Here is a 27,502-nt window from a genome sequence, read left to right as displayed (position 1 = left end):
CTTGACAACGTTTGAAAACCGGTCAACGCCTGACCTACATAATCTGCTGTCACACCGATCACTGTGTTTACATTCTGCCATAGTTGATTCTCTCTCGTACTGAGACTTTGATGAGTTTGATGTATTGTATTTTTGTGACACATTGACTTAGATTTTGTCTCTCTTGAATTGTACCTGAAATCTGCATTGTGAAATTGACTTATGACTTTGTATACCTTGCTGTCGTTACTAAATAATAATATCTGAATATTTTAAACTTGTCTTTGTTCTGTTTTGCTGGTTCACAGGGGATTGTTGTCACGGTAAATTATTAACCGTAACAATACACAGTTTGGTGTTTTCAAATATATGTTGTGTACTCTCTGAAGTAACAGTAACATTAGTGTTTGTTTCGGGGTGGCTGTAACAGCAGAAGAGAAAGTACAGAAGTAAATACAGTGCACATCGCTTGGTGGCTGTGCCTCCGGGAAATCGAAACCAAAAATCGGAACACCTGACACTTTGTCTCTAAATGCAACGTTTATTAGAATCTACAATGCGGCATTACACTACACGACAAATCTTCAGGGGCACTGAGCAAGGGGGTTGTCTGCATACAGTCGGCTGAATCTTCCCAGTGTCCAGATGGAGAAGATGTTACGGTAGCTGTCACTGTAGGTGGCGCCAGACTTTGCAAATGTTCCGTTCACACCCTCCTGCAATGGTTTTGATTTGATAACATAAAATCCCCATCTCGAATTAGCGAGGCAATAAACTCTTGCAGGACGTAATACTGAGTGAATGAGTTGCTGTAACAGTTGGCCGCTTATAGCAATATTCCAGTAATATCATGGCTGGGGACAACAGAAATGCGCTCAGACATAATATTGCATCCATGTGGGGAAATTAAATCCGGGTGTGAAGCGTGACGATATAACGTTTTAACCACTTGCTTAAACCACCGCCCCATTGTTTATCTCACATGAATGTAGCCTTCTGACTGGTGAAGTGCTATTTTATTATTTTCAATGTCCCCAGGTTACAGGCGATGTATTATTTTCAATGTACACCGCGGTGAATTCCGAACTCTTCTGGTGTTTCATGGTAGTACTTTTTTACTTCAAAAAACATTGAATCACGCATCAAGCACGGAATTTACCGATGTTTTGCGATTGAAAATCAATGGAAGGGAGATAACTCTAAATCGGTTTACCTTCGGACGTCTTCGCGATTGGCCTTGCATTCAACGGAAGTGCTTCAAACAGTTCATAATTAAAATTCAGGTGTTAGGTAAGACAAATACGTTGTTCACTGGTCCCTCGGGGTCCATAGGCCCATGTACCCTCGAGGTTTGTATATGTTCCCCGAGGGTACATGAGCCCATGGCCCCCTGGCGACCAATGAACAACGTATTTGTCTTACATAACACCTGAATTTTAATTATGAACTGTTTGAAGCACTTCCGTTGAATGCAAGGCTAATCATCTGACATATGTTCTATGTTCGTGAGTATGCTGACAATACGTGTATACTTGTATGCAGAGGTGGTGTCGGTACTCATCTTTGTCCGACCCGTCAGCATTACCAACACGTTCACTGGAGGCTCCAGTGCTTGTGTTCAACACCTTATACCACGGATATATTCACCGGCTCTGGACATACGTTCTACTTCGTTAACGTCCAGTCGCTAGTTCTAGAAGCTGCCTCGGAATCGTTTATTGACACTGTACATCTCGGACGCATTCATAATGCACCTGTCACATCCAAACAGTATAGATGGGGTAAGTGAATGGATTCAGTTTACGCCGCTTTTAGCAATACTTTAGAAATATCACGGCCAGAATACAGACACCGTGTATAGTCACTGGTTCCATAAACAGCTTGTATTGAACACTACACCACGGGCTTGTGGTACCCACCTGTGGCCAGTCTCCATTGCTCAGCTGACGTGACATGATGGATCGAATCCCCCTTTCCATCACGTGTACATCTGGGTACCTGTAAGTAGAACGAGGAATAGACTACCAAGACCAGAATAGAATGCTCAAGTTGGGCTCCATTTTACTTTCCCTGACGATGACAGTATGTGTGCCGGGCGAAACCAATACTAAATAGGTTCATTTAATGCTTTTTCTAAAAACATTTATTCAAGCAAATTTTAAGCACAATCCTATGCACACATCATTGATGAACTACCTGGGCAGGGAAATGGAGTTGAGCAGAGTCTTGGACTGTTGAATACCTTTCCATAAAATGTATTAATGTATTTTTTCTTCACAAAAACAAAAGATGAAATTCTGCAATTGCGTCATAAAAGTTGGACTTGTCCTCAGTTGCATCATTATCAAGATACCCTTTCATCCACCCATTCATGCACTCCACCTCCACTACCCCACCCACCCCTTCTCACTCACGACCACTGTCTAACGACAGCACAAATTAACAGTTAACCCGCGTTATCGAGCACGAGCATAAATGATCCAAAAACAGCGCTCAATCCCTTACCGGGCCGCCATTAATCCAAGCAGAGCCCAGCAGGTATTCAAGATACAGGAGTTTTCACTTTGAACATATTGCCCCTGTTCACATGACTCGAAATCCTCGCCCCAGCCTCCGTCCTCCATCTGTTTACTGACCAAGAAGGCGCATCCTCTCATCACAGTCTCTGGGGCATATTGTCCATAATACCTCTCTCCCATACAACTGAAGGCTTCCAGGGCGAACCAACCACCATACGTGAAGCAAACTCCCCACGACCCTTCCCAGGAGCCATCAGGGCGCTGTTCCTTGGCGATAAAGTCTAATCCATTCTTGATTGTCATCCTTATTTCCTCTGCCCTATAACCTGGGTACTCCTCAGTGAAACGTCTGAGCGCCTGAATGACGGACGAGGTACACTCCACGTAGGTGTAGTCCACCATGATGTTGCCTGAAACAGCGTGGACATGGTGACGTAGCTGTTCACGGAACTGTGTGTGCAGTTCCTCTGACAAACATCGACTCGTAGCGATAAGCTCAGTTAAAACCCACAAATCCTGTTTGCATCATCTGAACCATCTGAAATCTGACATTTACTCTTACATCTCCAAATGCGTGTAATATTTCCTGTCTTTTCTTTCCCGAACGACAGCCTCTTTATAGAAACATATCCTTCGACCAGGTGTTAATATAACACCGCCAGAGCCTATTTAGGTCTCAGCAGTAGAAAAGGTCAATAAATTTCGGAGATTCGTGATTCGCTCCAGCCTTTGATTTCATTCACTAGAGAGGACGACCACAGTGATATTTTTACATGAAAATCATGAAAACAATTACAGCGGTGTAGTAGCCTAGTGGTTAAGCTCCCGCTCGTCACACTGAAGACCCGGGTTCGATTCCTCACATTGGCACAATGTGTGAAGCCTATTTCTGGTGTTTCCCGCAGTGATATTGCTGGAATAATGCAAAAAGGGGTGTAAAACCATACTCTCTCACGCCGTGCTGTCTGTCAGTGTTCAATCAGCAGTGCACCTGTCAGGATACGTACTGTATATCTCCGATGGGTTAAACAGCTCAAGCCAAAATGGTCCTCTTGTTGTCTCGTAAGAGGCGAAGCCGCCGTCAGCACAGCGCATGCCCAGTAACTGTCACAGGAAGAAGATTCCAACATTGCAAATTTCCTCAACAGAGCCGTTCTTCCGATTAAAATAACCGCTAGTATTGGGGACTAGCGACACAAATCATTGACTACGTAATATTATTAAGTCAGGTGCATGTTTTTAAAGCAAGCTGATAATGATATTCTATGATATAATAGCCTCAGTACTTTAAGCTAGGCGATACACAGTGTTACCGACATAATTTGAACAGGATTGGGTAGTCTAGTGGTTATGGTGTTCGCTCATTTTCCCGGGTATCCGCGAACATCGTGGTTCGAATCCCCACACAGATGCTGTGTGTGAAGCCCATTTCCGGTGTACCCCGTCGCGATATTGTTGGAATACTGCCAAAAGCACACTCACTCACTCACTCACTCACTCACTCACTCACTCACTCACTCACTCACTCACTCACTCACTCACTCACTCACTCACTCACTATGATTTGAATAATCTTTTAGTGTCAGCACGATTGCACAAGTAGCGGAAATATAGTGATGTGGCTTATATTAAATATTTGTTTACACTACGGCCACCAGAAAGGTGATATTATTACAAAATGTTAACAATAAAATTACAACAATTTTCAGATGAAGCTTTACATTGATTATAAGTTATCGTTCCATGTTTAATATGACTCAATCTACATACCGTATCGACTGCATCGCAAAGCTTGTGCCTTGGAACCAGCTGACTCAGCACAACGTGACCTCCTTGTGTCACGAGGATGGCTGACAAACTCTCAGCTGTTGTGTCGCTGACTATCCAGGAATTGTCTCTTGTGGAGAAGGGGAATCCACCCTAGATATGGGGCGATAGTCAGACGTTGGTTAGACAGGAACACTTTCACAAAAACGTGAATTGTTAACAGATGCGAATTTGTCATGCGAAAAACACATAAAATGTATTTGAGCTGCATATTTCTAATCACAAAGAATACGTAAACATAGCAACTGGTATCTTGTATTATGTGACACTAAAACAATTGACGCGTGAAGAACCAGGGAAGAACATGTTTTCAGCAACCCACGCTTGCCACAAAAGGCGAATATGCTTCTCGTAAGGGGCGACTGGGGGGATCAGACTCCCTGACTTGGCTGACACAGACACAGACACAGACACAGACACAGACCCGATTATTTACAGACCGCCGCCATATATCTGGAATATGCGGCGTAAAACTAAAGTCCCTCACTCACTAAAAACAATTCATATTTCAGTTATAAACACCGAGAGATTGTTTAACTATGGATTATATCTATTTTATCTCTTTTATCTCTCGACGATTACAAGGTGTGGTTTATAAAATAAGTAAATAATTTGCATGTGCATGCCGACACAACTGCATTTAAATCTGCAACTCTCAGTGGGGTATTCTCATGTGTAGAATATGAACAGTGGGAACCGTCCCTTTCTTATACTTTCAGTTTGTGACACTTCCAGGTCACTAAAATATACGTAGTGTACTGTCTGATCTACACGATATATTCACCAGCATGACACCAGGTGGTCATGAAATGTATCGTGGACTTTTTCACACTTTATCACTGCTGCGGAGCCGCTGCAGATCCACGACACCTGGTGTTCATGGAGTTCCAACCAACTGGCCCACCAACAGTGCACTACTTCCCAGTATGAAGACAACAACTATACCTTACTCTCCTGGCGGTAGTGGTCCCTGAAGTGTTCAGCGTTGCGCTGTATCTGGGAGCTCCGGAGAAACGAGTGCGCCATCTGCAGGCAGGACTTGAAACCTTGACCCCCGCCGTCCGCCTGAACACATGTATAAAATCATATAGCTAGGGTATTCCTAGACGTCATTACATATATGTTTGAACGAAGATCTGGTATTCCCAGTTGTTAAACTTCAACCATTTGTGAAAATTCCCACGGAAAGTTTAGAAGTTTCATGCCCTAACAGTGAATGATGTGGTCGTTATCCACGTGACGAGGCTCATAGTACTCATACAGCGATGTGCTAGTAGCTTCGGGAAATGCTAGGATGAGGCAAAGCCTCATTGATCAATACGCATTGTACAATTACAAGATAATCCGTTTCTCTTAAAACACGTGTTTTATCACAACAGGGTGAAGGTAGGTAAACAGATTAGCTAAACTGATGAAGGGATTACATCAAACAGATATGAGAACATGTAACAACTCCCTTTGTCCCTAAATATCCAGACAACGTGCTGTGGCAACACTTCTTCAACACTTCACAACAGTGAACAGTCACCAGAAGCACACTGGGCATAATTAAACCAGAGTTCTGAGAACCAACAGTATCCAGCTAGCTGAGAAACTGTTACATCAGTGTCATCACCCACCTCGTTGAAAGCCAGAAGAGCGAAAGCTGTGTCCCAAACGTGTGACCCATTGTAATCCTGAAACTTCATGCCATCTCGGCCCAACCTGTATTGTATGATGGTAGTATATTTCACTGTGGTACTCCAAATTGTACAAATGCCGTGTTCAAGGTTTTACAAGATCTCCAATGTGGAATCTATGATTTTAGATACGATATCTTGTATTGCTCTAAAACTGTTATGGTAATGCTTCATCCGATGGGGTGGAGGCGGAATTTAATACCTTCTTTGCAATATTTGTAAACAAAAAACCCTGAAGAATAAACTGAGGAGTTTGGGGGTCGATTTCGCTTTGAGATGTTCCTTGGTATGTTGTGTAACGTCACAATCAGCACTATTTCACCTATGTGGAGGCAGTCCTTTTAAATCGAGTCTGAATCATTCCATCACAACTAGATGGGCGAGTTTGAACAAGCAGGGCACTTTTTAGCGGGAATTTCTACCTTTGGTCCTCTGTAAATGAGTATATAATTGTCGCTTTACCTAGTTTGTGGCAATATTCCCGCGATACAACTGCTGGGGACACCGGAAATGGGCTTAACATATTGTGCCCATATTGTAATCAAAACCCTATGTGGACAATCAAACCCGAGTCTTGACTGTTACGAGTGAACGTTCTAAGCACTGTCCTGCCCCACCGAGTCCGTTTGAAAGAGGTTAGAGGAATAACATTTGCAATGTTAACTACCAACCACAGGTAATCCCGAACTCTGTCGCGATGCTTCATAAAGGCTTCAGACTGACCACCTTCCTCCACCCAGCGTATCAACATCTGGAGCAGCTTGGTCACCTGTCACAATCACAGGGGATATAAAAGCACAATGTCATATATATGTAGGTAATATCTATGAGTAACAATGCTCCGGTTGTTATGCATTGTATTATTTAGCGATTGGCAGTTGAGTGCTATAAATTGCTATAGATGTATTACTACATTCGGAAAGAAAGACATGGAAATTGCTGCAAAATGCATATTTCAGATTGATGTGCATGAGTGTAGAATATTCGGGCATCTTGCTAGTTTGTATAAGGGGAGTTAACTCTAGCCTCTCATATGGTAATGTGAAAGTCTGACAGTGTGAACACTGTGGTAATGTGAACAGTGTGGTAGTGAGATAATGTTAACAGTGTGTTAATGTGGACAGTGTGATAACGTGACAGTGTGGTAATACGACACTGTGGTAATCTGACGGCATCGTAGTGTGATAATGTGATAACGTGACGGTGTTGTAGTGTGATAATGTGACAGTTTTGTAATGTGACGGTGTGGTAATGTGACGGTGAGATAGTGTAAGTGTGGCCACACGATAGTGTGTTACATCAGCTTGATAGTGAGACAGCGTGACTGTGCGGTAGAGTAACTGTGTGGTAACGTGACAATGTTGTGATCTCGATACATAAAGTAAGGTCTCCACAAACCGGACCGAGGCATGTGAAGCTCGTGGCGTCGTCATCAGCACAGATATGATTGTAGCAGGTCTGTACAGCTGTCTGTCTCATAGACGGAATACTGCATAGCTCATACAGATCCAGGGCACCTGCCAGTCACAGTCAAACTTCACCATACAGACATTCAATAGAAATATCAGTGCATTTGGTTATAACCCTACCATTCCATACTTAACACTGAAGAATTGTTTCAATGTGGCCTGGTACTTCTCCTGGTTTAGAAGTAATCAACATACACTACTAACAATTTTCAAGTACAAATCATGTCTGTTCAAAGGTTCTCTTCAGTGTAGAGGGAACTTATAAAACAGTTATCATCGATTTGTATAGTCCGATGGTCTGTATTGAAGGTCACATCACGTGGTCAGCACATGTATCTCACATGCGAAAATCGTCGAAAGATGATTAAATCAGGCTTTCATCTGATTGCAAAAAAAAACCGATGGCAAAATACATAAATGACATTTTGAACGTACGAAATGTTAGGTTGCAAATCCATGTTCTGGGAACGAATATATCCGCAAGGCTGACGTTCCCCCTGTGGTTCTTCCAGTCGATACAAGTGTAGTCCTCACTGTACAGTTCCTGCAATAGAGCCATAATCACCTTCATTACCACGGTCGTCATCATCAACAGTGTCATCATCCGAACACACTTAATCATCGTCTTGTGCAACACCATACCTTGCTCGTTATCGCCGTTGGTACCCGTGAAATTCCGGGTTAGATTTGATCCTTAATAACCAATGCCTGTCGTAAGAGTCGACTAACGGGATCGGGTGGTCAGGCTCCCAGACCTGGTTGACACCTGTCATCGGTTCCCTATTGTGCAGATCGATGCTCATGCTATTGATCACTAGATTATCAGGTCCGGACCGCCGCCATATAGCTGGATTATTACTGAGTGCGGCATAACATTCACTCATCGCCATTGTCATTTGTGCATGGAAAATGTTGCGGATTCAGAAGGGATATTTTTCATAATGGTTTGGGTTTTTGTAAGGTAGATAAAACGATGGCTAGAAACAAATTATTAGTTATCACTTTCCTGGGATGAAAAACTATGCTTAGGTCTTCTGGCTATGGAACGAGCTGAGAGCTTTCCCATGATTAAAATATTCCTACCTTCCGCAACGACAGAATGAGGTCATCTTCCGCAGCCGCAAACCTTTTCCCGTAGAGAAAAGCCATCGACACGTAGACCATTCGAGTGTGACACCACATCTTGGAGGGATGGAAGGGTAGCCACTCTGGCAGCAGCCTTGGGGGAATAGATCATTCTTAGATGTGAATGTGATGCCACTGTTTTCCGGGAAGTAAGTTCTCGTATACTGAACCGAAGGCCTTGTACCGTAATACGTAACGTACCGTGGTAAGCTCTTACCCCTACTTATACGTTGAAATATATACCATTAGGTTCAACGTTGATTTTTAACAATCATGAAGTCTTTGTAGTGCAATTAGAGGTTGATACAACATGAAAACGTACTGATTTTGCACAGAGAACCGTAGAAGTAACGTTATCTATGTAAGGGTCACATGCAGTACATCTACACGGCGGTGTACACCACCAGGTCCAAATCAGCCTGGTTCCGACACTGTTGGCGTGACAGACCCAGGGAACCAGGCTGGGTTCAAATGTGCCTTGTAGTTACCATGCGTCTGTTTCATGTAACCATTCGGCATCAGGTTGCCAGTGAACCCGCTTCTCGTCACAGCGCTATGTTACAGTTTAAACCACTAGGGAAAGTCATTTTCATTGTTCTTGGACGTGTTTTATTAACATAACTGATTAACTGCTCTAGGATAGTTATTTCTACATTTAAAAATGTACTTGTTTTGATAATTTTCATTATGGTTAATACATTACACGTCTATCACATAAGCCTTTCCTTGTGGTGTATGCCGTTTAATCACCCTCACTACGATAGTCATTTAAATAATTACCATGTAAGGGTGATTAACCTATACATAGGTAGTCGTTCCTCAGTAACACACGCGACAAGATACAAACGCAGCTGATTCTTGTGCCACTACACACCACATCTCTGGAAACATGGAGTGTACGCCATCCCAGCTGTAGACGTTGAGGACAGACAGCAGCACCTTCCCCCAGGTCGGGAGAGACACGGGACCCCCTGGAGACACGTGATATGAGAACATAACTCCTTGGGGATATTCGCAAGCACTGTGTTATGTCCGCGTCTGTCTTTAGTCCAGTCGTTTATGTTGTTATATATAGTACTATAGCCAACGTTTAGGTGATCCACATATACTTCAACATGAGCCATGATCACAGAGTGTCTGTATTTGGAATTGCTGTAATTTAGTAAATGAATTTAGTAAGAATTTACCGCAACAATACTGAAGTTCCATTGAGATAAGAATGTTATGAAAATATGCCAGGACGTTAAAACAAATAAGCTGACACTGAAAACACTCACCTAGCTGTTTAATCAACTGCTTTGCCCGACGAAGATCGGGATCGTTGGCGCTAATCCCAAGTATCCTGAGACATACGTAGCCGAGAGTGCAACCCATCACAGATGGGGGACTAGCTTTGTGACTGTAAGAGAACCAGATACACTCCATGGTAGTCTGAAGCAGGTACAGAGAACAGTTCAGTAGGATGAAACCAGCAGCTAGTCCCCTCCCTTGTTATCCCGAGGCGGACCAAGAAACACAACCAACCTACAGCCTGATCCTTTGTTTTCCTGAGGCTGATCAAAAAGTACAACAAACCTGCAGACTCGGTCTGATCCTTTGTTATCCATTCTCTTCCCACAGAGTTTACTCATGTAATATCTTCCCACGAAAACTTTGTTCTAATACGGCCTCTTCATGGTCCGAATGTTCAGGTTTCGTGATTGATTGCAATCAGATTTAATTGTGCAATCATTTGTTTCAAAAAACGACCATTCGCAAAAGCCTCGATAATTCTTGAATGCTTCGAGAAAACTAGAACCTGTGCTAATGCGCAATTTTCTTCTAGACACAGCTCAGTCATGTAATGGTATCTCCATGCTGACAACGGGCAAGCTAGCCATTAAATGTCTCGTCACAGTGTATCACATCATCATACGGCATCGTCAGAGGAATGATATTTGTAGCCCTAATTTCTGTTGCTGGTTTCTGATTTTCTGTTTAACATGAATACCAAATCTACCCTTCGCATTTTGATCGGGTAACTTTATGGCGGCCGTCATATTCGCTCTAATAAAGGAAGATAATTCGTATATGGTTTCATCCCATATAATACTTAGCCGGAAACACATAAGAAAACACACCTAAGACCTAAGACAGCTGGTTTTAAACAGACACAGTCTCATCCATTGTGATTCAAAGAATGAAACACACCGGACATCACACTCAGTTTAGCTGCCTTAAACGAACACGGCCTCATCTATTGTCATTCATAGGCCGAAACAGACCAGAAATCGCACCTGAGACAGCTGGCCTAAACAGACACGGCCTCATCTGTTGTCATTCATAGGCCGAAACAAACCAGAAATCACACCTGAGACAGCTGGCCTAAACAGACACAGTCTCATCCATTGTCATTCACAGTCTGAAACACACCAGAAAATACGTGGTGGGACAAACAGATCCTTGTCCGAGATGAGGATTCTAGTTCGAGATAAGGGGTAACAGTTCGAGGTAAGAGAGGCCCAAATCGATAAGAAGTTCGACATAAGGAAGTTCCAGCTTAATTGTATTGGTGTGTACTTACAGACCCCAGCCGCCATCTGGACACTGTACGGACTTCATGTAACGGATAATCTCCAACCTTTGCGGGTCGGGTGCAGGGGTGTCGGTGATGTAGCTGACGATCACGTAAGCTGGAAATGTCGAGGGCATTAAGTGAGTACGATGTTACTCCGCTATATGTAATGTTCCAGCAAATATCACGGCGGGAGATATCAGAAAACAGACCTCAAATATTGTACCCATGTAGGGAATCGAACCCAGATTTTTGGCACACGCAGAAACACGCAGATGTTTTGGTGTACACCTTTAACGTGATTTCGTAATAATGCTTCATTTCACCTGGGAGAAGGAAGACCTGCGCGCTGTATTCGTGAGGCCAGTGTCCATCATCGGCCTGTAGCCCAGCGTAGAACGTCATGCCGTTGTAGGCTGCCTCCTTCGCAGTGCCGGCTGGGGGGAGCGGAGGAGCATCCTCGGTCTGCAGAGGCAATTTGTTGTTCTGTATGATGGGCGCGTTTTCTTTGTGGTATCGTATGCATCAAAATGTGTCAGCATGCGTTTCTTAGGTTTCAACTCGACGTTTTTGTCTTACTGTGACTTGACGTTTTTCTTCAGATGAACAATTGACTTGCCTTCACGTGTGTTTATGACGAATGCTCACATTTTGGGAACATCTAGTACTATCAATATATTATCAGCTACATATTCTTGGTAAAAACTGAATCCTACAAGTTCAGCTGCAGCATGAGTCATGCCTTATGGGTGTGGAAAGTGATTTGTGCCTTTTGTCAATGTGACGCATAACGGAGTAGCATCTGGCTAGATATTCTCAAAACGTTCGTAGCCCTACGAACCTCTTAAGGACATTCTTAACACACTGGATACGATCAAAGTTAAGAATTCTTAGGGCTACGAACGTTTCGTGACTAAGGGCCCTGGTTCCTCAATTGGCAAAACGGAAACTGATAGGACAGAACAAAGGACACGACATTGGACGTCGGGAATGGTCTGCAGCCACAGTTCAGATGATAAGCAGAGTTTGGGGCAAGTCGAAATGCGGCCTAAACTATTAATTATCTTAAAATGTCTTTAACACCATGGTTCTTTAAAGGAATCTAAACTGGGAAAGTATCAGGAATATAATAAAATCACCCTATATAGCATGATATTATGCCACTGTATCTGTTCCGTCAGCGTTATTCCTTCTGACAGTGTGAGAATATCATTTCTCTCTAAGAATGCTCGGGTCAAGGTTACCAAGGTCTCACCTTGCCCTTTCTACCCGCTTTGCCCGATATGTGTGACTATTCAGACATGGGTTGCTACCGATATAAGACTTTTGGGGACAAGGTCGGTACACAGGTGATGCACATTCCACCAGGGATCATCTGTCTCAATGCGAGCGTATCTGTACCAAAATGGCGACCCTTTTGTGTACATAGGCATAAAACTTCGTCTCTACTAGGCGGGAACGTTATGGCCGGGTACATTGAAGCGCATGTAAATGGATACATGACTGTTTCTGGGCTAAACATATTCCTGTCTGTGAGAGTGTGGCCATGGCTTCTATACTGACCGTGTCCAATCCAACAGCGTTCCTCTCTATGAATGTCTGGGGTCTGTCTGACTCCTCGCCGGCGTACACCCACACATGACGGCCCCCCTCCCCAGTCAGACGCCACCGTGCTAAGTCAGTTGCTGGGGGTGTTTTCTGGGGACCGTGACGATTCCTCCTCATGATGTTCAGGTATGTCGCCGACATGGCAGCAACTGTGTACACAACTTATATCAAACAATGCCTATATGATTTAAGCAGCAGTGTACTAGGGCCATTTTTCATTACAAATACGTGAAATAACTTCCCCCGAGATATGACTGTGTACAGATCCACACACAAACGAGGGAGTATGAGTTTACGCAATATTAAGCGATATTCCACAGCAATATCAAGTTAGGGTCACAACAGAAATGGGTTTCGCAAATATAGTCCATTTGGGGATCGAGGTATGACGAAAGAACACTTCTTGCTCTGTCCTTATCCACAATATATAATGGTTTGGAAGCTAACAGGCAAAAGAAAGTACACAGGTGTAATTGTGGCTGCAATCCCAAATTTGCGTTGTAAGTCGTAAACTTATTGAAGAACACTGATTTGTAGAGCACAACAATCACGTTTCATTTGCCAAAATGCAACAAAACCTGTATAGTTGTTTTGCACGAATTATGGCAAAGTTGTGATTATTGTCGATGTACAAACACTTTTTGTACAGAGGGAAAGAAACATGCTGGTCACGAAAATCTCACGAGAAAATGCCAAGATTGGCGTCGAAAGTGCATTGGTTTGCACAAGACAAACCATAATTCGGCTGTATATTTGTTTCAGTACGACAGGTCAGACACGTAGTTGACCGACCCAGAAGTGGAAGTCGCAGAGTGACAACACACAAAGAGGATCTATCTGCAGGTTATTCACCTACGCAACCGTGTGTTGGCGGTGACGTCATCGTAAAAACCGTCTAGCTCTAGGTTCGAATCCCGTCTCATGTAAGTGGTTCACGTCTAAGACTTGCATCATTAATTCGAATACAGTTCAAAATGGCTTTATGCTGAACTAACTAAACCGCTCAGAAAGGCTCCTGGATCGCAACATTTGTCCAAACTTTTGTGTTCTTTAATATTCAGCATTTAACATGAGGGAAACAAGTTCTATCGATAGTCAACCTCGTTATTGCAATAAGTACGGCATTCCCGATAAGGTTTCTGTTTATGTACTAATTGTAAACATCTTCATTTTGTTTCTGTATCCACATTTACCTCTACATAACCATCACATCGTGTTTGCTGTTTCTGTAAACCACTCACTCCTTAACGGGCACAGAAATGATCATTCTCACCTCACCACACCACACCACACCACACATCAAACGCGAATGGGAGATCTTGTACATCGAAGGCAATGTGGAATACCTCTCTAAATACTCGCCCATCACATATATTCAGATAAATAATACTGAAATGAAACATTATATGCAACCACTTAGGGTGCTCAGATCAGTACAGTAAGGTGATATGTTGCAGATATTTGATACTGACGTATAATTATTTAATGTTCACGCTCAAAAGACTATGTTATCTGTACTGTGAGAATTTGTCAAATGTGACCTACCTCAACTCCAGCACGTTGGACAGCTAATGAATCTCACTGTATATGATGGCTATTGAAGTACGCTTTAATATCACTTTCTGACTTTAATATCACTTTCTGACATGCTGAGCAACGACAGTTGACATGACTTCATTAACTGGGCACTTTGCTATCTCTCTTCATAACGCTCTCGTTAGCTATGAGATTCTCCCTCACTCTCAAAAACTGTATCAATGAAAACAATACTTGAATATGTTTGTCCATACTGGACACAACCGACGTGGCCTTGGAAGTATCGAAAATCTTTCATTTTCATAGAAAGTTAATTGGTAAGTAACGAATGGTTTGCAACTAGATTCCTTACAGATTCAGAATCACTGAACCTGTATATATATGTTGTGGACATCGGTTTCACTCCAACAGAGGGCGGTCGTGCAGCCTCGTGGTTACACACCGAAACACGGGTCTCATTAACCTCTTCAGACAATGACCTCCTTTTCATCCTATCCGAATTTTCTCGTATGAAAGTGAAAACAGACACCACAAACAACTCCAGTTATATTGAATTCCAATTTTCTGTTTCATAAGAAAGTGGTGTTTACAGATGAATTTTAATATTAAACTTTCATAACGCCGAATTTCTACATTTCATGTCATACCAGCATACCTTAACTAAGAAATCACATACCGTCCATGTTTGATGAGGTCGTAAAATTAATTATTCCCAATCTCTCTCTCTCTCTCTCTCTCTCTCTCTCTCTCTCTCTCTCTCTCTCTCTCTCTCTCTCTCTCTCTCTCTCTCTCTCTCTCTCTCTCTCTCTCTCTCTCTCTCTCTCTCTCTCTCTCTCTCTCCAAAAAACATACACACGTTCTCTATGAATCTGAAATATTGGATTTGCATCACTAGAACATGCTTATTCACGTCAGAAATCAATTTCAACCCGAATACATGTAATGTGCGTGTTAATAACAATAACGAGTACGCTCATTCCAAAATGGTAGATCTCAAACATGAAATCTCTCGACATAGCACTACTGGCTTTGTGGTTTTACTACTTCCTCCACATATTGCAACTATTGTAGTCATAGATACATAATGTCCATCAGACTCAGTTTCCACCATTTTATCATTATAGTATTTTCTAAACACACAGAATTACGTTCCAGGTTTACCTTCTGAATTATCACACCAGGACATATTTTTTCAAGTATCGCCACGACTTGACATACATTGCATCTAACTTTATGGGAGACAGTAAATAACACAGGCCACAATTAAACAGGTTAATTCCGAGGTATGCAGACAAAACGATGTCTGCAATTTCTGGACTGTCATATTTTGTTTCGTGATGGGAACACTACAATCAGACATGCTTGTGAAACTAATTTATTGTTTAATCAGCAGGTTGTGAGTGAAGTTCGTGACACGTGTACCCATCAAGTTTCCATTAAAGCCCACTGGTCGCTATCTTACTGAACTCTATGGGGCGCCAAATGAAACAGACAATAGTTTCATTCAATTCAATTAATTAAATGCAGATGTTGTATATTAGGAGTGAAACGGTATACCGCGGTATTAGTAGAACTGCGGTAGTGGTTTGCCTTCGGTATACCGCGGTATCAGTAGAACTGCGGTAGTGGTCTGCCTTCGGTGTACCGCGGTATTAGTAGAACTGCGGCAGCTTGCCTTCGGTTCGTTCCAAAAATTCCCCAAAATCGGTATTTTCGGTTTTCATACCGTTGTTTTTAACAAAATTCAAAATACTTTTTCTAATATGTCTAGAAATCTAATAATTTTGTCAAAATATGTGCTGTTTTTGGCTTGACAGCCACTATTTTCCCGGATGTAACTTCTCATATACTGAACCTAAACGGACCAAACCGAAGGCCTTCACCGCAATACATACGGTACCGTGGTAAGTGAGTACTGTTTCACCCCTAAATTGGTTGTGTAAATGGCTATGTTCGTGTCAGATACACATTTCTACCCAAGAAGACATTTTTGAATAGTTGGACTGAATGTCAAACCTAATATTTGTTTTGTATGTGTTACTTTCGGATGTCTTTGTCCCTCTAATTCTAATGCAAATTGGAAGCAGGCACGTGAGCGGGTCTGGGGTTAGAGATACAAATGGTTTCTGGCCTCACGATCGTTATTCGGCCTTTGGGAGCATCACGAGATTCTTCTTCGGTCCCAGAATTTGACACAAAGTAAAGTATTTGTACTTCAAAGACAAAAGAACTTGTAATTCAAACGTTTATTTTATACAAATACATCCAAATCATGGACAAAATATCAGCAACAAAAGTGAGTCAGAATATATGATTTCTCCTTCATCATGTAAAACATGAAACTAGAATACAAATATGTCAATGAATCTTACAATCTAAACACATAAATATATCTCTCATCATCAGGCGGTATGTTCTTCAGGTCACGTCACAAATGGAATATTTGGCGGTAACGTCCACGTGACAACCTACAAGAAAATATTACACACAAAGTGATCTTATAAAGATTATGACTGTTGATGAAATGCTTCACGAAATTAATTGAGATTATTATCCAGTTTCATTGATTTATCCCAAAATGACGGGACAAATGTGCATCTAAAACATTTTAACGATCCACACATTTGCAAGGCTGTGTGTTGTAGCTAGCTAACTGACCAGCTAATCGTGACCTGGACTAACAGCTAGTCTCTGAAATGAACATATTTTACTGAAAAAACGTTCATAGTGAAAAAATAATATAATGAAATGGAGCCCTGACGCTTTCTTCATTTTATGGGAAATCTAGACTCGCCACATTTTCTAGACTTGCGTGGGCTTTCTTGGATATATATACTTGAGGGTCTGTACGACAGACTAATCGTGAACATACTTATATAGAGGATATTGTATGAGTGCCCATGTTATACTATGTTTACCGCACGAGAGACGAAATGTTGCTATTTCCCGCGCGAGAGCGATCGTTATACCGATATTTAGGCACGAGTGATTTGATTACCCAAGCCGTCAAATTGAGGAAAATGAACCCAAAATCAACTTTCAAACACAGGGTGGTTACCCGCCGTCGCCGCATGTTGAACGCAACGTCAGAGAAGTGCATTGTTAGGACGTCACGTCACCATGACGAAGTGATATTGTGCCCTAGGGCATCGTATGAGAAATATGAACCCCAATATGTTCGCCCTCCTAGGTAATAAAACGTGCATTGTTAGTTCTTTTGATTGAGTATATCACATTCTTTGTATAGAGAGAGCATTTAAAGAATACCTGAGAATAATTATCAGTGGGTAGATCAGATGCACTTTGGTTAATGGAATGGTAATTTCGTGCAAGTGCTTTCATGTGTTCCAGAATCAGAGAAAAGCAGGGCGTATATGGGTTGTGACATGCCAGTGATTCATAGCATGAGCAATAATCCTGGCACCACTGTGTCATTGCACATAATTAGCCACTATTCTCTTCCACTGCCACAAGACAGTAATTCACGTTTATCAATCCTGGTGCGGAATCAGATCCGCCAAATCTCCAACATCATCGATGTCTTACATCATCTGTATCACAGTGATGAGGCCAGGGTGGATGGGTCATGTCTGATTCTTATCAACACAGGTACAGCTTGGCAACAAACAGAGTAGAGAGCACGACTATAGCCACGTTGAACTTGGCCTTGGTTCCCACATCGACGGCTAACGTCTCCTGCAAATCCAGCTCGATAGGGAAGTGGTCACTCACGCTCAGGGCCTGTGGCAGTCAAGGCTCAGATAAATAAATTATAAACAAAACATTATTCATTCACGAGATCACACGGTCTACTAACAATACTGCCATAGCCTATGCTAATAATGTCGAAGTGAGGGATTTATAAAAGCCGTTTTAATAGCCCACTTATATATATAGCTGAAATTAACTTGACGCGACCTACACGTTTGACTCACTCACTCACTTATTGCCCATCTATATAGCTGGAATTAACCTGAAGCGACGTAATTTTTAAGGAGGTCAGGGGCTACCATTAAAAATATATTTCAAAATATTATTGTATAACGCGGCAAGGGCATCAAACCAGAGACTTTAATAGACAGACGTTTCATCAACCTCATCATCTACCACTCTATCAAAATAGTGAGTAGAAGTGCTGGCAGCAACCCCCTGTCGACCAGATAATACAGTTTTTTTAAGAATGAACAAATATGTATTGAAAACGAAACATCATAGAGCCCTTTGGTTTTCCAAAAACGATGCCAGTGAAATTAAGCACATGTAGAGCTTTGTATATAAGCTTTAAAGGTCACATGCAACCAAAAAATCAAACATAATTAAAACACATTTATCACTTATTCATGACATATATAATATACACTGCTGCTTTTAAAAAAACAAATTAACAAAATTATAAGCGTACAATCGCGATTCAAAAGTGCAATATTTTGTACTTGGGCTTACTTCCCCCGAAACGAATCTCTCGGGAGACCGAACCCAGTCATAGCGGGTGGATATGCACTCAAGTGTAACGACGGCTTCCGATTGGCTGTTTCATCTGCTGATATGCTGAGGGTTCATTGTGTGTACAGAAAGATGATCTGTTTGATGGGCATTTTAGAAGTATAGCCAGTCACAAGAAAGTAAGATTCTTTATGGATAACAACTTCTTTTTGTGTACTTGATGCGTCGTTTCAGTATGGATTCACATACTGTTGTCAAACAAAATCATATACACTAAAAGAAGTCGTTATCCATGAAGAATGTATATAGAGATGTTGGGTTTGGAAAATACATGTTCTCTGAATTTGCGCTCGATCCAATAAAAATCATGTCAGTAGAGATGGTAAACTGCTGCGTGGCTGGAATCTATCATTCGTCCAAGTACAAAGCAGGACTTGAAACTGACAAGAGTTTGCACCACTTTCCGTCAGATCCAGTCATCCGTAAAAAATGAATGTAGTTTGTTTGCAACCCACAGACATAAAAACATGTCATGTGTATCACACGTGCCTAATTACATAATGTGGCAGACACGGGACTCGGGTGCACGAGTCATAAATCAACTTATTTTCTTTATGTCGTATAGTCTGATAGGTGTTAAGTTCAAATTGCACGTGGTAAATGATTGAAGCTGTGCACTGCATGTTGTCTTTAGCAGACAGGCAGACAGATATATAGGTGTGAATAAACCAGACACTGAGCTTTCTCTGTGACAGAGACTGCTTACCACAATCAACACGGTTTTTTTACGTAACGAGTAGATTATTTACTTGTTTGTGTACACAACCAAGATTAGACAACTGCTCACGACCTCAGACGCTGGGCATGCATACTGTTTCAAGCTCCGTGAACCTATTCACTGCGCATGCGTTATGGACGCAGCGCAGCGCAGCACAGCTGTTGAAACCAGTTTTCCCCCAGCGCTGGGGGGAATTTAGTGAAACGTTTGAACTCCGATTTCGCGGGCTTTTTTTTCATCGCGTTTTTTTCAACTTTATAGGTTGAATTGGCATTTTTATGATTTGTTTCGGTAAGTGCATACCGAAAGGTACCAGAATCTTGTGTTTTACGTTGCATGTGACCTTTAACATATTTTATCATTTTGTAATCATAAACGAATAACAAAATAACCTGCATTGCATTTTCCAACGATTATCCCATACTGTCATAGAACTGAAACACAGGAAACACGTGGGTATCGCAGTAGCCGTGAAGGTAGGGTCAGGTAGGATGGTCATGGATGGAAGAGTAACATACCTGCTGTTTTGACAGCTTGTATTGCTCCTGGAAGTTGAAAATACCGACGCTGTTGTTCAACACGCTATCCCTGAGTCTTTTTCCTGAGATGATAAACCTGAAAGTATTAACGCATAAGAATGAGAATGTAAATATTGTGTAACAAAGCAACTTTCAATATTTCCACCATTATCGACACTTGACCATGCCAATACATCGCTGAAACCAACGATCGCTACTGCCAGGAACGATTACACGGAAACAAAACCACACCACCGATTTCAGAGGCAAAAACGACTAAAAGAAGAGCGGTATGGCCTTTACGTACCCTCTTCAAACCAAATCAAGGAACCTAAATGACAGCAGTGAATTCGTTTTGCTGACAACCTGAACATTAAACTTTGGCAGTTTTCATCAAAAGTGTTGTAATAAACATATTTCGCACTTTGTTATTGTAGAAGGGGATCTACGTTTTGATGTTTACATGAATAGTTTTGTGTGTGTCTGTGTGTGTCTGTGTCTGTGTGTGTGGTTAACATGTGGACTTGTTAGTGGATTACATTATCAATATCCCTTTTACATGCACGTTCTCTAAATGCTATTGATATGTATTTTTGTACCTTCATTAAATGAGATCGCAAAAAGGCTTAAGGATGACATATAACATCCAGCCTTAGCATATTCTCTTTTTGTTTCACAACACCATAGATCTGTGTTGTTGCACCGGCACCACTACAGAGAAAGCGACAAATCGAATTTAAAGCTAACTGTTCAAATGTTCCCCGAGAGAAACAGGATAAATGGATTAAGAGACAACTTGTGGAAATATTCCTCCACCTACCGGTCATAAGCGCAGTCTGTGTCGGTCACGGTTGTGTCGACGTCGTCTCCGATTGGCCAGTAGAATTCTGGCTGGTTACGTATATCAATTGTTGGCCAATGAGATTTGCGCACGTAAGTACAATCAGCATTGAGATCACCAAGAATTATGACGTCATCGCTGTTCCACTTCTTCTTGACATCGCGATATACGTCGAGGAGGGACTTGATCTCCCCCGGCGCCTTCGAGGGGTTGGTGTGGATGGCCACCAGGGAGAAGTCGGGAACCACTGAAATGACAGTTATAATTTACAGTTAGCTTTATTTCGGTCACAGGTCAACAAAAGCCGGAAAGTTGTCCCCATTTCAATTGTGAATTACTACATTAATATGAAAAAATATTATCCATATTTTCTCTGGAGGGTTCAGAACATAACGTTACTGATACACTATATATGATATAGAAGAATTATCATCTTGGTTTGGCTTGTTTGTTTTATCTGTTTGTCAGAACTATTTTACCTGTTAAAATGGTAATAAAGCTACCCGTGAGGGTGGTGAGTAAAGCTTTACCCCACTTGTTCTATTGCTATTAAAGCTTGGTGAGAGGGTGGTTGGTAAAGCTTTACCGCACTTGTTCTATTGCTATTGACACAATGTGAGAATGTTGGTAAAGCTACACTTGTTCTATTCCTACAAAGGCTACGGGAGCGTCACGAGACAAGAGTCATCAGAAGATGGCATATCCCCTAGCCCCTTCAAGTTTGAAAGGACAAATCATCTGACACTTGCTTAATGTTATTTTTAGACTAAGTTTGAATAGTTTCCATGAAAATCATGAAAATATAAATGCCATATATCTGTTAACAGCAAAAGGCACCACTTCAAAATCTGTCTGATATATCTGCCAAGATCTGTTGAAAGAATATGAAATGGTTTTCGAGTTGTGTTCCGGAAACGAAGAGCATCACTGCATTTTGAGACCATGTCCGAATTGCTTCCATGGAAACCAGGAAAAACAAAATGCTTTGTAAATAGCATAAGGCACCCCTTTGTGGCATCTCTCACATATGTGCCAAGTTTTGCTGTAAGATATTAAATAGTTTTCGAGTTGTGAGACTAGGTTCGAATCGCTTCCATGGAAAATGTGAAAATGATCATTCACCAAAATCTGTTAATAGCAAAAGGCACCACTTAAGGGTCTGTGCCACATATCTGCCAAGCTTTGCAGAAATATATTAAGAAGTTTTTGAGTTGTGTTCCGGAAACGAATCACCACTAGACTACGACCAACACGTTCCATGGAAAAACAAAATCAAACTGCCAAAAATCTGTCAACAGCAAAAGGCACAACCATAGGTTCAGATTATTAAATCTATCAATTTTGGTTTACAAATATTGAACAGTTTTTTAGTTATGCTCCGGAAACAAAATGATTACGGACAGACAGACAGACGAGGCGTCGACTATATCCCCCGCATCACACTGAACAAATAGAACCCAACTAGTTCTATTGCTATTAATGCTTCAGGAGAGTTGGATAACGCTATCTAAACCCGCACCTGTTTTTTACTGTAAAAGGTACGGGAGAGGGCAAGGCATAAAGCTAAACCCCTATTGTTCTGTAGCTTGTAAAGCTAGGGAACTATTGTATCCTACCAGTTCTGTTACTGTGGAAGCGGACAATAAAGGGTTCTCTTTCAAATGTATCTTCTTTCACTGCCTCGTCTCCATCGTCGTAGTGGTACTTGTCGACAACGCTGATGCCCCGGTCCTTCCTGAAACAAACCGTCACACCTGTACTACCCTGGAATACCTGTGTCAGTAACCGAGTCAACAGTATCCATCCTCGCCCCATCAAGCGCGAGGATGTCGTGTTACATATATCACCAACACACCTGTATCTGGAAAGGCTTTGAGTACTTAGTGCAGAATTCTGTCAACGTTAGTCTACCGTTTTCAAGCAAGAGTGAAAAACGGTATAAGAAGCTATACCGAAACGTCGCATCATAGTAATAAAGAAGTTGTCATCCGTAAAGTATTATACTTCGCACACGAATCCTCGCTGGATATACTTTCTGAAAATCCTAAAACAAGTTTTTCGTCGTGACAGCAAGGCTTACACTGAAAGGCTTGCAGTACTTACTTAGCTGATCTCTGCCTCCTAAAGTGATCTGTATGCTTTCGCAAAAGGCGAATCTACACTAATTGGACACTGTGCACAAGTGACAGAGTTTCTTACCTGTATATGAATACATACTCCTCTTTACTCTTGGTGCGCCCTAAACGATCGCTGATTTCCCAGCCGTATGGTGACGTTACATCTTTATGTCTACAAAAGACACAATGTAATATGTGATGACACAAGATTCCGGGGATTTTTCACCAAAAATAATTTACTCTAGAGAACTAGACACGACTGGCAGACTTAACAAGTTTGTTTCGAGCCATCCAACACCTGTTTTGACCGCTTATGTGCCATTTACTGTTTATATTACATGCATTAGAAGTATGGTTTATTGTTATTTAACAGAACAACTTCAGACATAATGTAACTGTTGTCGAAGACTGAACAGGGACAGCAAACACTACTTTATCTTGATAGAAACACTCACTACCATTTTCTCACAACACTCACTCTCAAAGTGCAAGGTCATGTTTAAACACTGTATATGTAGATGAGAATTAAGTAAATCTGTATGAATGTACATATATGTACAAATACACAGATGTACACTAACACACACCGTTGTAGTTTCTGCTTTAACACTGTATGAATGTAGATGTATGTACAAATACACAGATGTACACTAACACACACCGTTGTAGTTTCTGTTTTAACACTGTATATGTAGATGAGAATTAAGTAAATCTGTATGAATGTAGATGTATGTACAAATACACAGATGTACACTAACACTCACCGTTGTAGTTTCTGCTTTAACACTGACGTGGCCGTCCCCGTGCTGTCGCGAATCTCCATTAGCAGGATGATGTCATACCGAGATATTATCTGCAGTTCAGAAAAAAATTGAAATATACAACCTATTCACATCACTTAATCACAGGTTCAAGGGTCGCTGGGTTCGGTTAATGCTTGGTATACAAACACGTCATCGCTGTGACTTTAGTGCATGACAACGCCATTGTGAAGACAAACGACATCATACTCTGGTTTTCCTTCGCGACTGGGTGGCTGAGTCTTGTAGAGTGAATGTTACAGATACTGTATAAGACAATCTTCCCGTTCAGAACAGCTTCTGAGTATATTTGTCTACATATCGGTCAAAGCCGTACATGTTGACTACCATTATCAATCGTGTCAGTTTATGTATACATATGGAAATTAATTAAGCAACACCAAATTCAAAGACACATAAAAACTTAACAAAGTTTAACGAAGTAATTTTGATGATTGATTATTCAATTTTGATGTATTGACATACAGCATGAGCTTTTCATGGGTTGATATGACGCGCGTGAAGCTTGCACAGCGCACGTGCATTGCTTTAACCTCAACTTTCGAAAAATGCACTTTTTCCCTGGGGTGTTTACAAGCGCAGGTTGTCGATTGCATTCGGTTTTTCATTCATTTCAATGTCATGGCACGTAGGAAATTATCAGAGGCCACTCGTTGGCAAATAATCGGCATGAGGAATGCTGGTATGTCTCTAAGACAAATCGGGACTCAAATCGGACGACATCATTCCATAATTTCAAAACTTTTGAAAAAATACCGGGCCACTAATGAAGTTAAAGACCTGCCTAGACCAGGAAGACCCAGGAAGACCACAGTCCGGGAGGACAGAGCTTTACTGAGACTTGTACGGCGCAGGTCCTTCGACTCGAGCTCTCGGTTGAGACAGGAGTGGCTTCCAGGGAGACCCATCTCGAACAGGACTGTTCGGAATCGTCTGAAAGCTGCAGGATACCGGGCAAGGAGGCCAATCAAGCGACCCAGACTGTCTCCAGCCCATAAGGCAGCCCGACTGGCCTGGTGTAATGACCGTTTGCACTGGAACATTGCCTCTTGGAGGAAGGTCCATTTCTCAGATGAGAGCCGGTTCTTGCTGCACATGGTGGACGGTCGTACTCGGGTCTGGAGGCAGAGGAACACAGCAATGGCTCCACGGAACATCCAGGAGACTGTGGCCTTTGGGGGAGGTTCCGTTATGGTATGGGGGTGCATTTCCATGAACTGCAAGTTGGATATCATTACCATCCGTGGCAACCTTAACGGTGTTCGTTACCAACAGGAGGTTCTTGACAGGGCTGTGGTACCTCATTTTGAGAACCATCCTCTGGCAACGAGACCCATATTTATGGACGACAATGCTAGACCTCACAGGGCGCATGCTGTAAATGATTTTTTGCGGCAAAATGCAATTGACAGAATTCCATGGCCTGCCATGAGCCCTGACCTCAACCCCATTGAACATTTGTGGGACTTTATTGGCCGTCGTGTGAGGCAGAGAGACCCACCAGTCCATAATCTCAACGAATTGACGGCTGCCCTGCATGAGGAGTGGAACAGGATCCCCCAGAATCAGATCCGGAGACTCATCCAAGGAATGAGGAGGCGTCTGGAATCGGTGGTGCGTGCGCAGGGAGGACACACTAGATATTGATGAAAGTCGGTGTGCAGACTCTCAGATGACTGTTCTTTCTTTCCATGTGACATTTGTGTTAATACACCTGACAACAACGTCTGTGGATGAATAGTAAATTGTGTCCATTTTTTCATGAATTTAAGACAGTTTTAAGAATTTGGATTTCGTTGCAATAAAGCAAAGTCTTGATACTTTTTCCCTTTAAGTTGTTTGTCAGAGATCGTCTGTTGAATAAAAAAGTGTCAAACTATATCAACCCGGCATATTTTGATTGTCAGAACACTTCAAAGTTGCTCCAATAGAAAAAATTGGGGTGTTGCTTGATTAATTTCCAGGTGTATATATCCAAAACATGTGATGAGATCGGATTTGATTTTACACTGGAAAGCAATAATGGATTTCATCTGTTTCAAAACGTGGTAGCATTGTTTATACGTGCCAGAATCAAAATGCAAATTTAACTGAAATAATTGTTAATAGGTGCAGCGAAGTTATTCTTTACATAAAATATATGAAACTCGTCATTAACAAAATCTAAGGTTACATAATCGACTTTAAAAGTTCAAAGCCTAGTTTTGAACTGATGAATACTTTTTACAAGCACTTAATAAAACATAATAAGGGACTGAATTTCCAGAACTAATGTTGAAACAAATATATAGACCAAAAGTAAATTCCAGAGGAAAAGTTGACAGTAAAATATTTATTCAACTCGTTTTATGAATGTCTCGGGTTGGAAACCTGCGTGGGACTCAAGCAAAAAGGTTCTAGAATGTGCACTTTACTAAGAAAGAATAATGCCCAACATATCATATGTGACACTTTATTAATGACTTTGTGTTCTCATGTCTTCGTTAACAGTCTGTAACAACATTTAAAGTCATTATTTCACCCAGCTATATATAGTGATATGAACAGTTGTACATATACGACACATACACACACTTGTACAATATATCGGCTTGTGGCATGCCCGTATTTCAGCTGCAAAATAAGTGTAATATCAATAATAAACATTTCAAGGAACCTACCTTGGCTATTGTTTCCACAACATCGGGTTTAGACGCTTTGGAAGTTCCAAATATTTTCAGATTGAATGCTCCAAGACGTAACCCGCTCGTGCCAAGAAGGAAGTCTAGTACACAAAGTCCGACTAGGTAATTTCTGGCCAGTGTCGACATAGTCAGTCCGTGGAGTCAAGTGCCCGGTAGTATGGCTGAGGAATTCTGCTGTGATTTCCAAAGGTCCTCGATATACCTTGTACACAATTTACCTGAGATGATCTTGAGGAATTCTGTTCTCGTATTATTAGGCAAATGGAGTCATTATCCCTACTGTCCCTTAGGCTTAATCAGTGAGCAAATGCACTCTATCGTTACATATTCGCCATTTCGTAGGCATGTTTTCATTTGTTGACGTCACTTGTATCTTGTGTATTACCTCCAGTGACCTCGTGAGAAGAAAATGGGTAGATGCCCCCCCACACACTGTCACGGGAGTGGAATCCATAGTTATTCAGATACACATCACAAAACAGGTAAGGTCAGAAATACAACACACGAGACACGCCTCCTACACAATCCACATACCGACATTCTTGTGGTTGTATAAATACCCAAGTGTTTGTCAAAGGATATCACTCCAAAACACATCGAGGACTATGTGTACAGTGGCGACACTTATATATACGTATGCAAGATGGAAATGGTGATGTGTTTCCGCGGTGTACAAACACGTCCAACACGGAAGTGTAGATGTTTGAAAATGCACCTTCTTAACTGAAGAGTGTACGATGTAAACAAATCACGTCGGTAGCGTTCACGTACCCTGCAGAGAGTAGACCAGATTAGCACTGCATCCGCGTAGCAAGCCATTTTTTTCGTGTAAGCCCGATAGGTTGCAGGCTTTATATATAGATAGTATTGAGGGCTTGCCCAGCCTTATTAGCTTGGCCAGCTTTTTTTCTTCATATTGACAGCTACGCCCGTGCAATGGTTGGTGGCAATAGTAGTATAGGGGTAATAGTAGCAAGAGCTAAGGGGCCCACCAACGTCTTATT

General features: G+C 41.7%; 2 protein-coding genes across 2 annotated transcripts; both read right to left on the bottom strand.

Moving 5' to 3' along the window:
- Nucleotides 1–562: 562 nt before the first annotated feature.
- On the bottom strand, nt 563–12,901 carry LOC137297379 (lanosterol synthase-like). The gene is made up of 16 exons (XM_067829383.1): nt 12,716–12,901; nt 11,479–11,617; nt 11,162–11,270; nt 9,876–9,997; nt 9,473–9,569; nt 8,557–8,692; nt 7,909–8,017; nt 7,403–7,521; nt 6,676–6,773; nt 5,945–6,029; nt 5,271–5,390; nt 4,269–4,418; nt 3,506–3,602; nt 2,485–2,908; nt 1,899–1,977; nt 563–695 (listed from the first exon to the last, which is right to left on the bottom strand). The coding sequence occupies exons 1-16, from the start codon at nt 12,899–12,901 to the stop codon at nt 564–566; spliced, it is 2,202 nt and encodes a 733-aa protein (XP_067685484.1). The 3' UTR covers nt 563.
- A 3,626-nt stretch (nt 12,902–16,527) lies between these two features.
- LOC137296088 (deoxyribonuclease-1-like) lies at nt 16,528–27,213 on the bottom strand. Its single transcript, XM_067827753.1, has 7 exons — nt 26,475–27,213; nt 23,758–23,846; nt 23,076–23,165; nt 22,493–22,611; nt 20,856–21,123; nt 20,036–20,132; nt 16,528–18,037 (listed from the first exon to the last, which is right to left on the bottom strand). The coding sequence occupies exons 1-7, from the start codon at nt 26,622–26,624 to the stop codon at nt 17,897–17,899; spliced, it is 954 nt and encodes a 317-aa protein (XP_067683854.1). The 5' UTR covers nt 26,625–27,213; the 3' UTR covers nt 16,528–17,896.
- Between the last annotated feature and the right edge of the window lie 289 nt (nt 27,214–27,502).

The sequence above is a fragment of the Haliotis asinina genome, chromosome 9 (assembly GCF_037392515.1).
Source record: "Haliotis asinina isolate JCU_RB_2024 chromosome 9, JCU_Hal_asi_v2, whole genome shotgun sequence".
In the NCBI taxonomy this organism is placed as follows: Eukaryota; Metazoa; Mollusca; class Gastropoda; order Lepetellida; family Haliotidae; genus Haliotis; species Haliotis asinina.
This window is presented reverse-complemented; position numbering and strand designations above follow the sequence as displayed.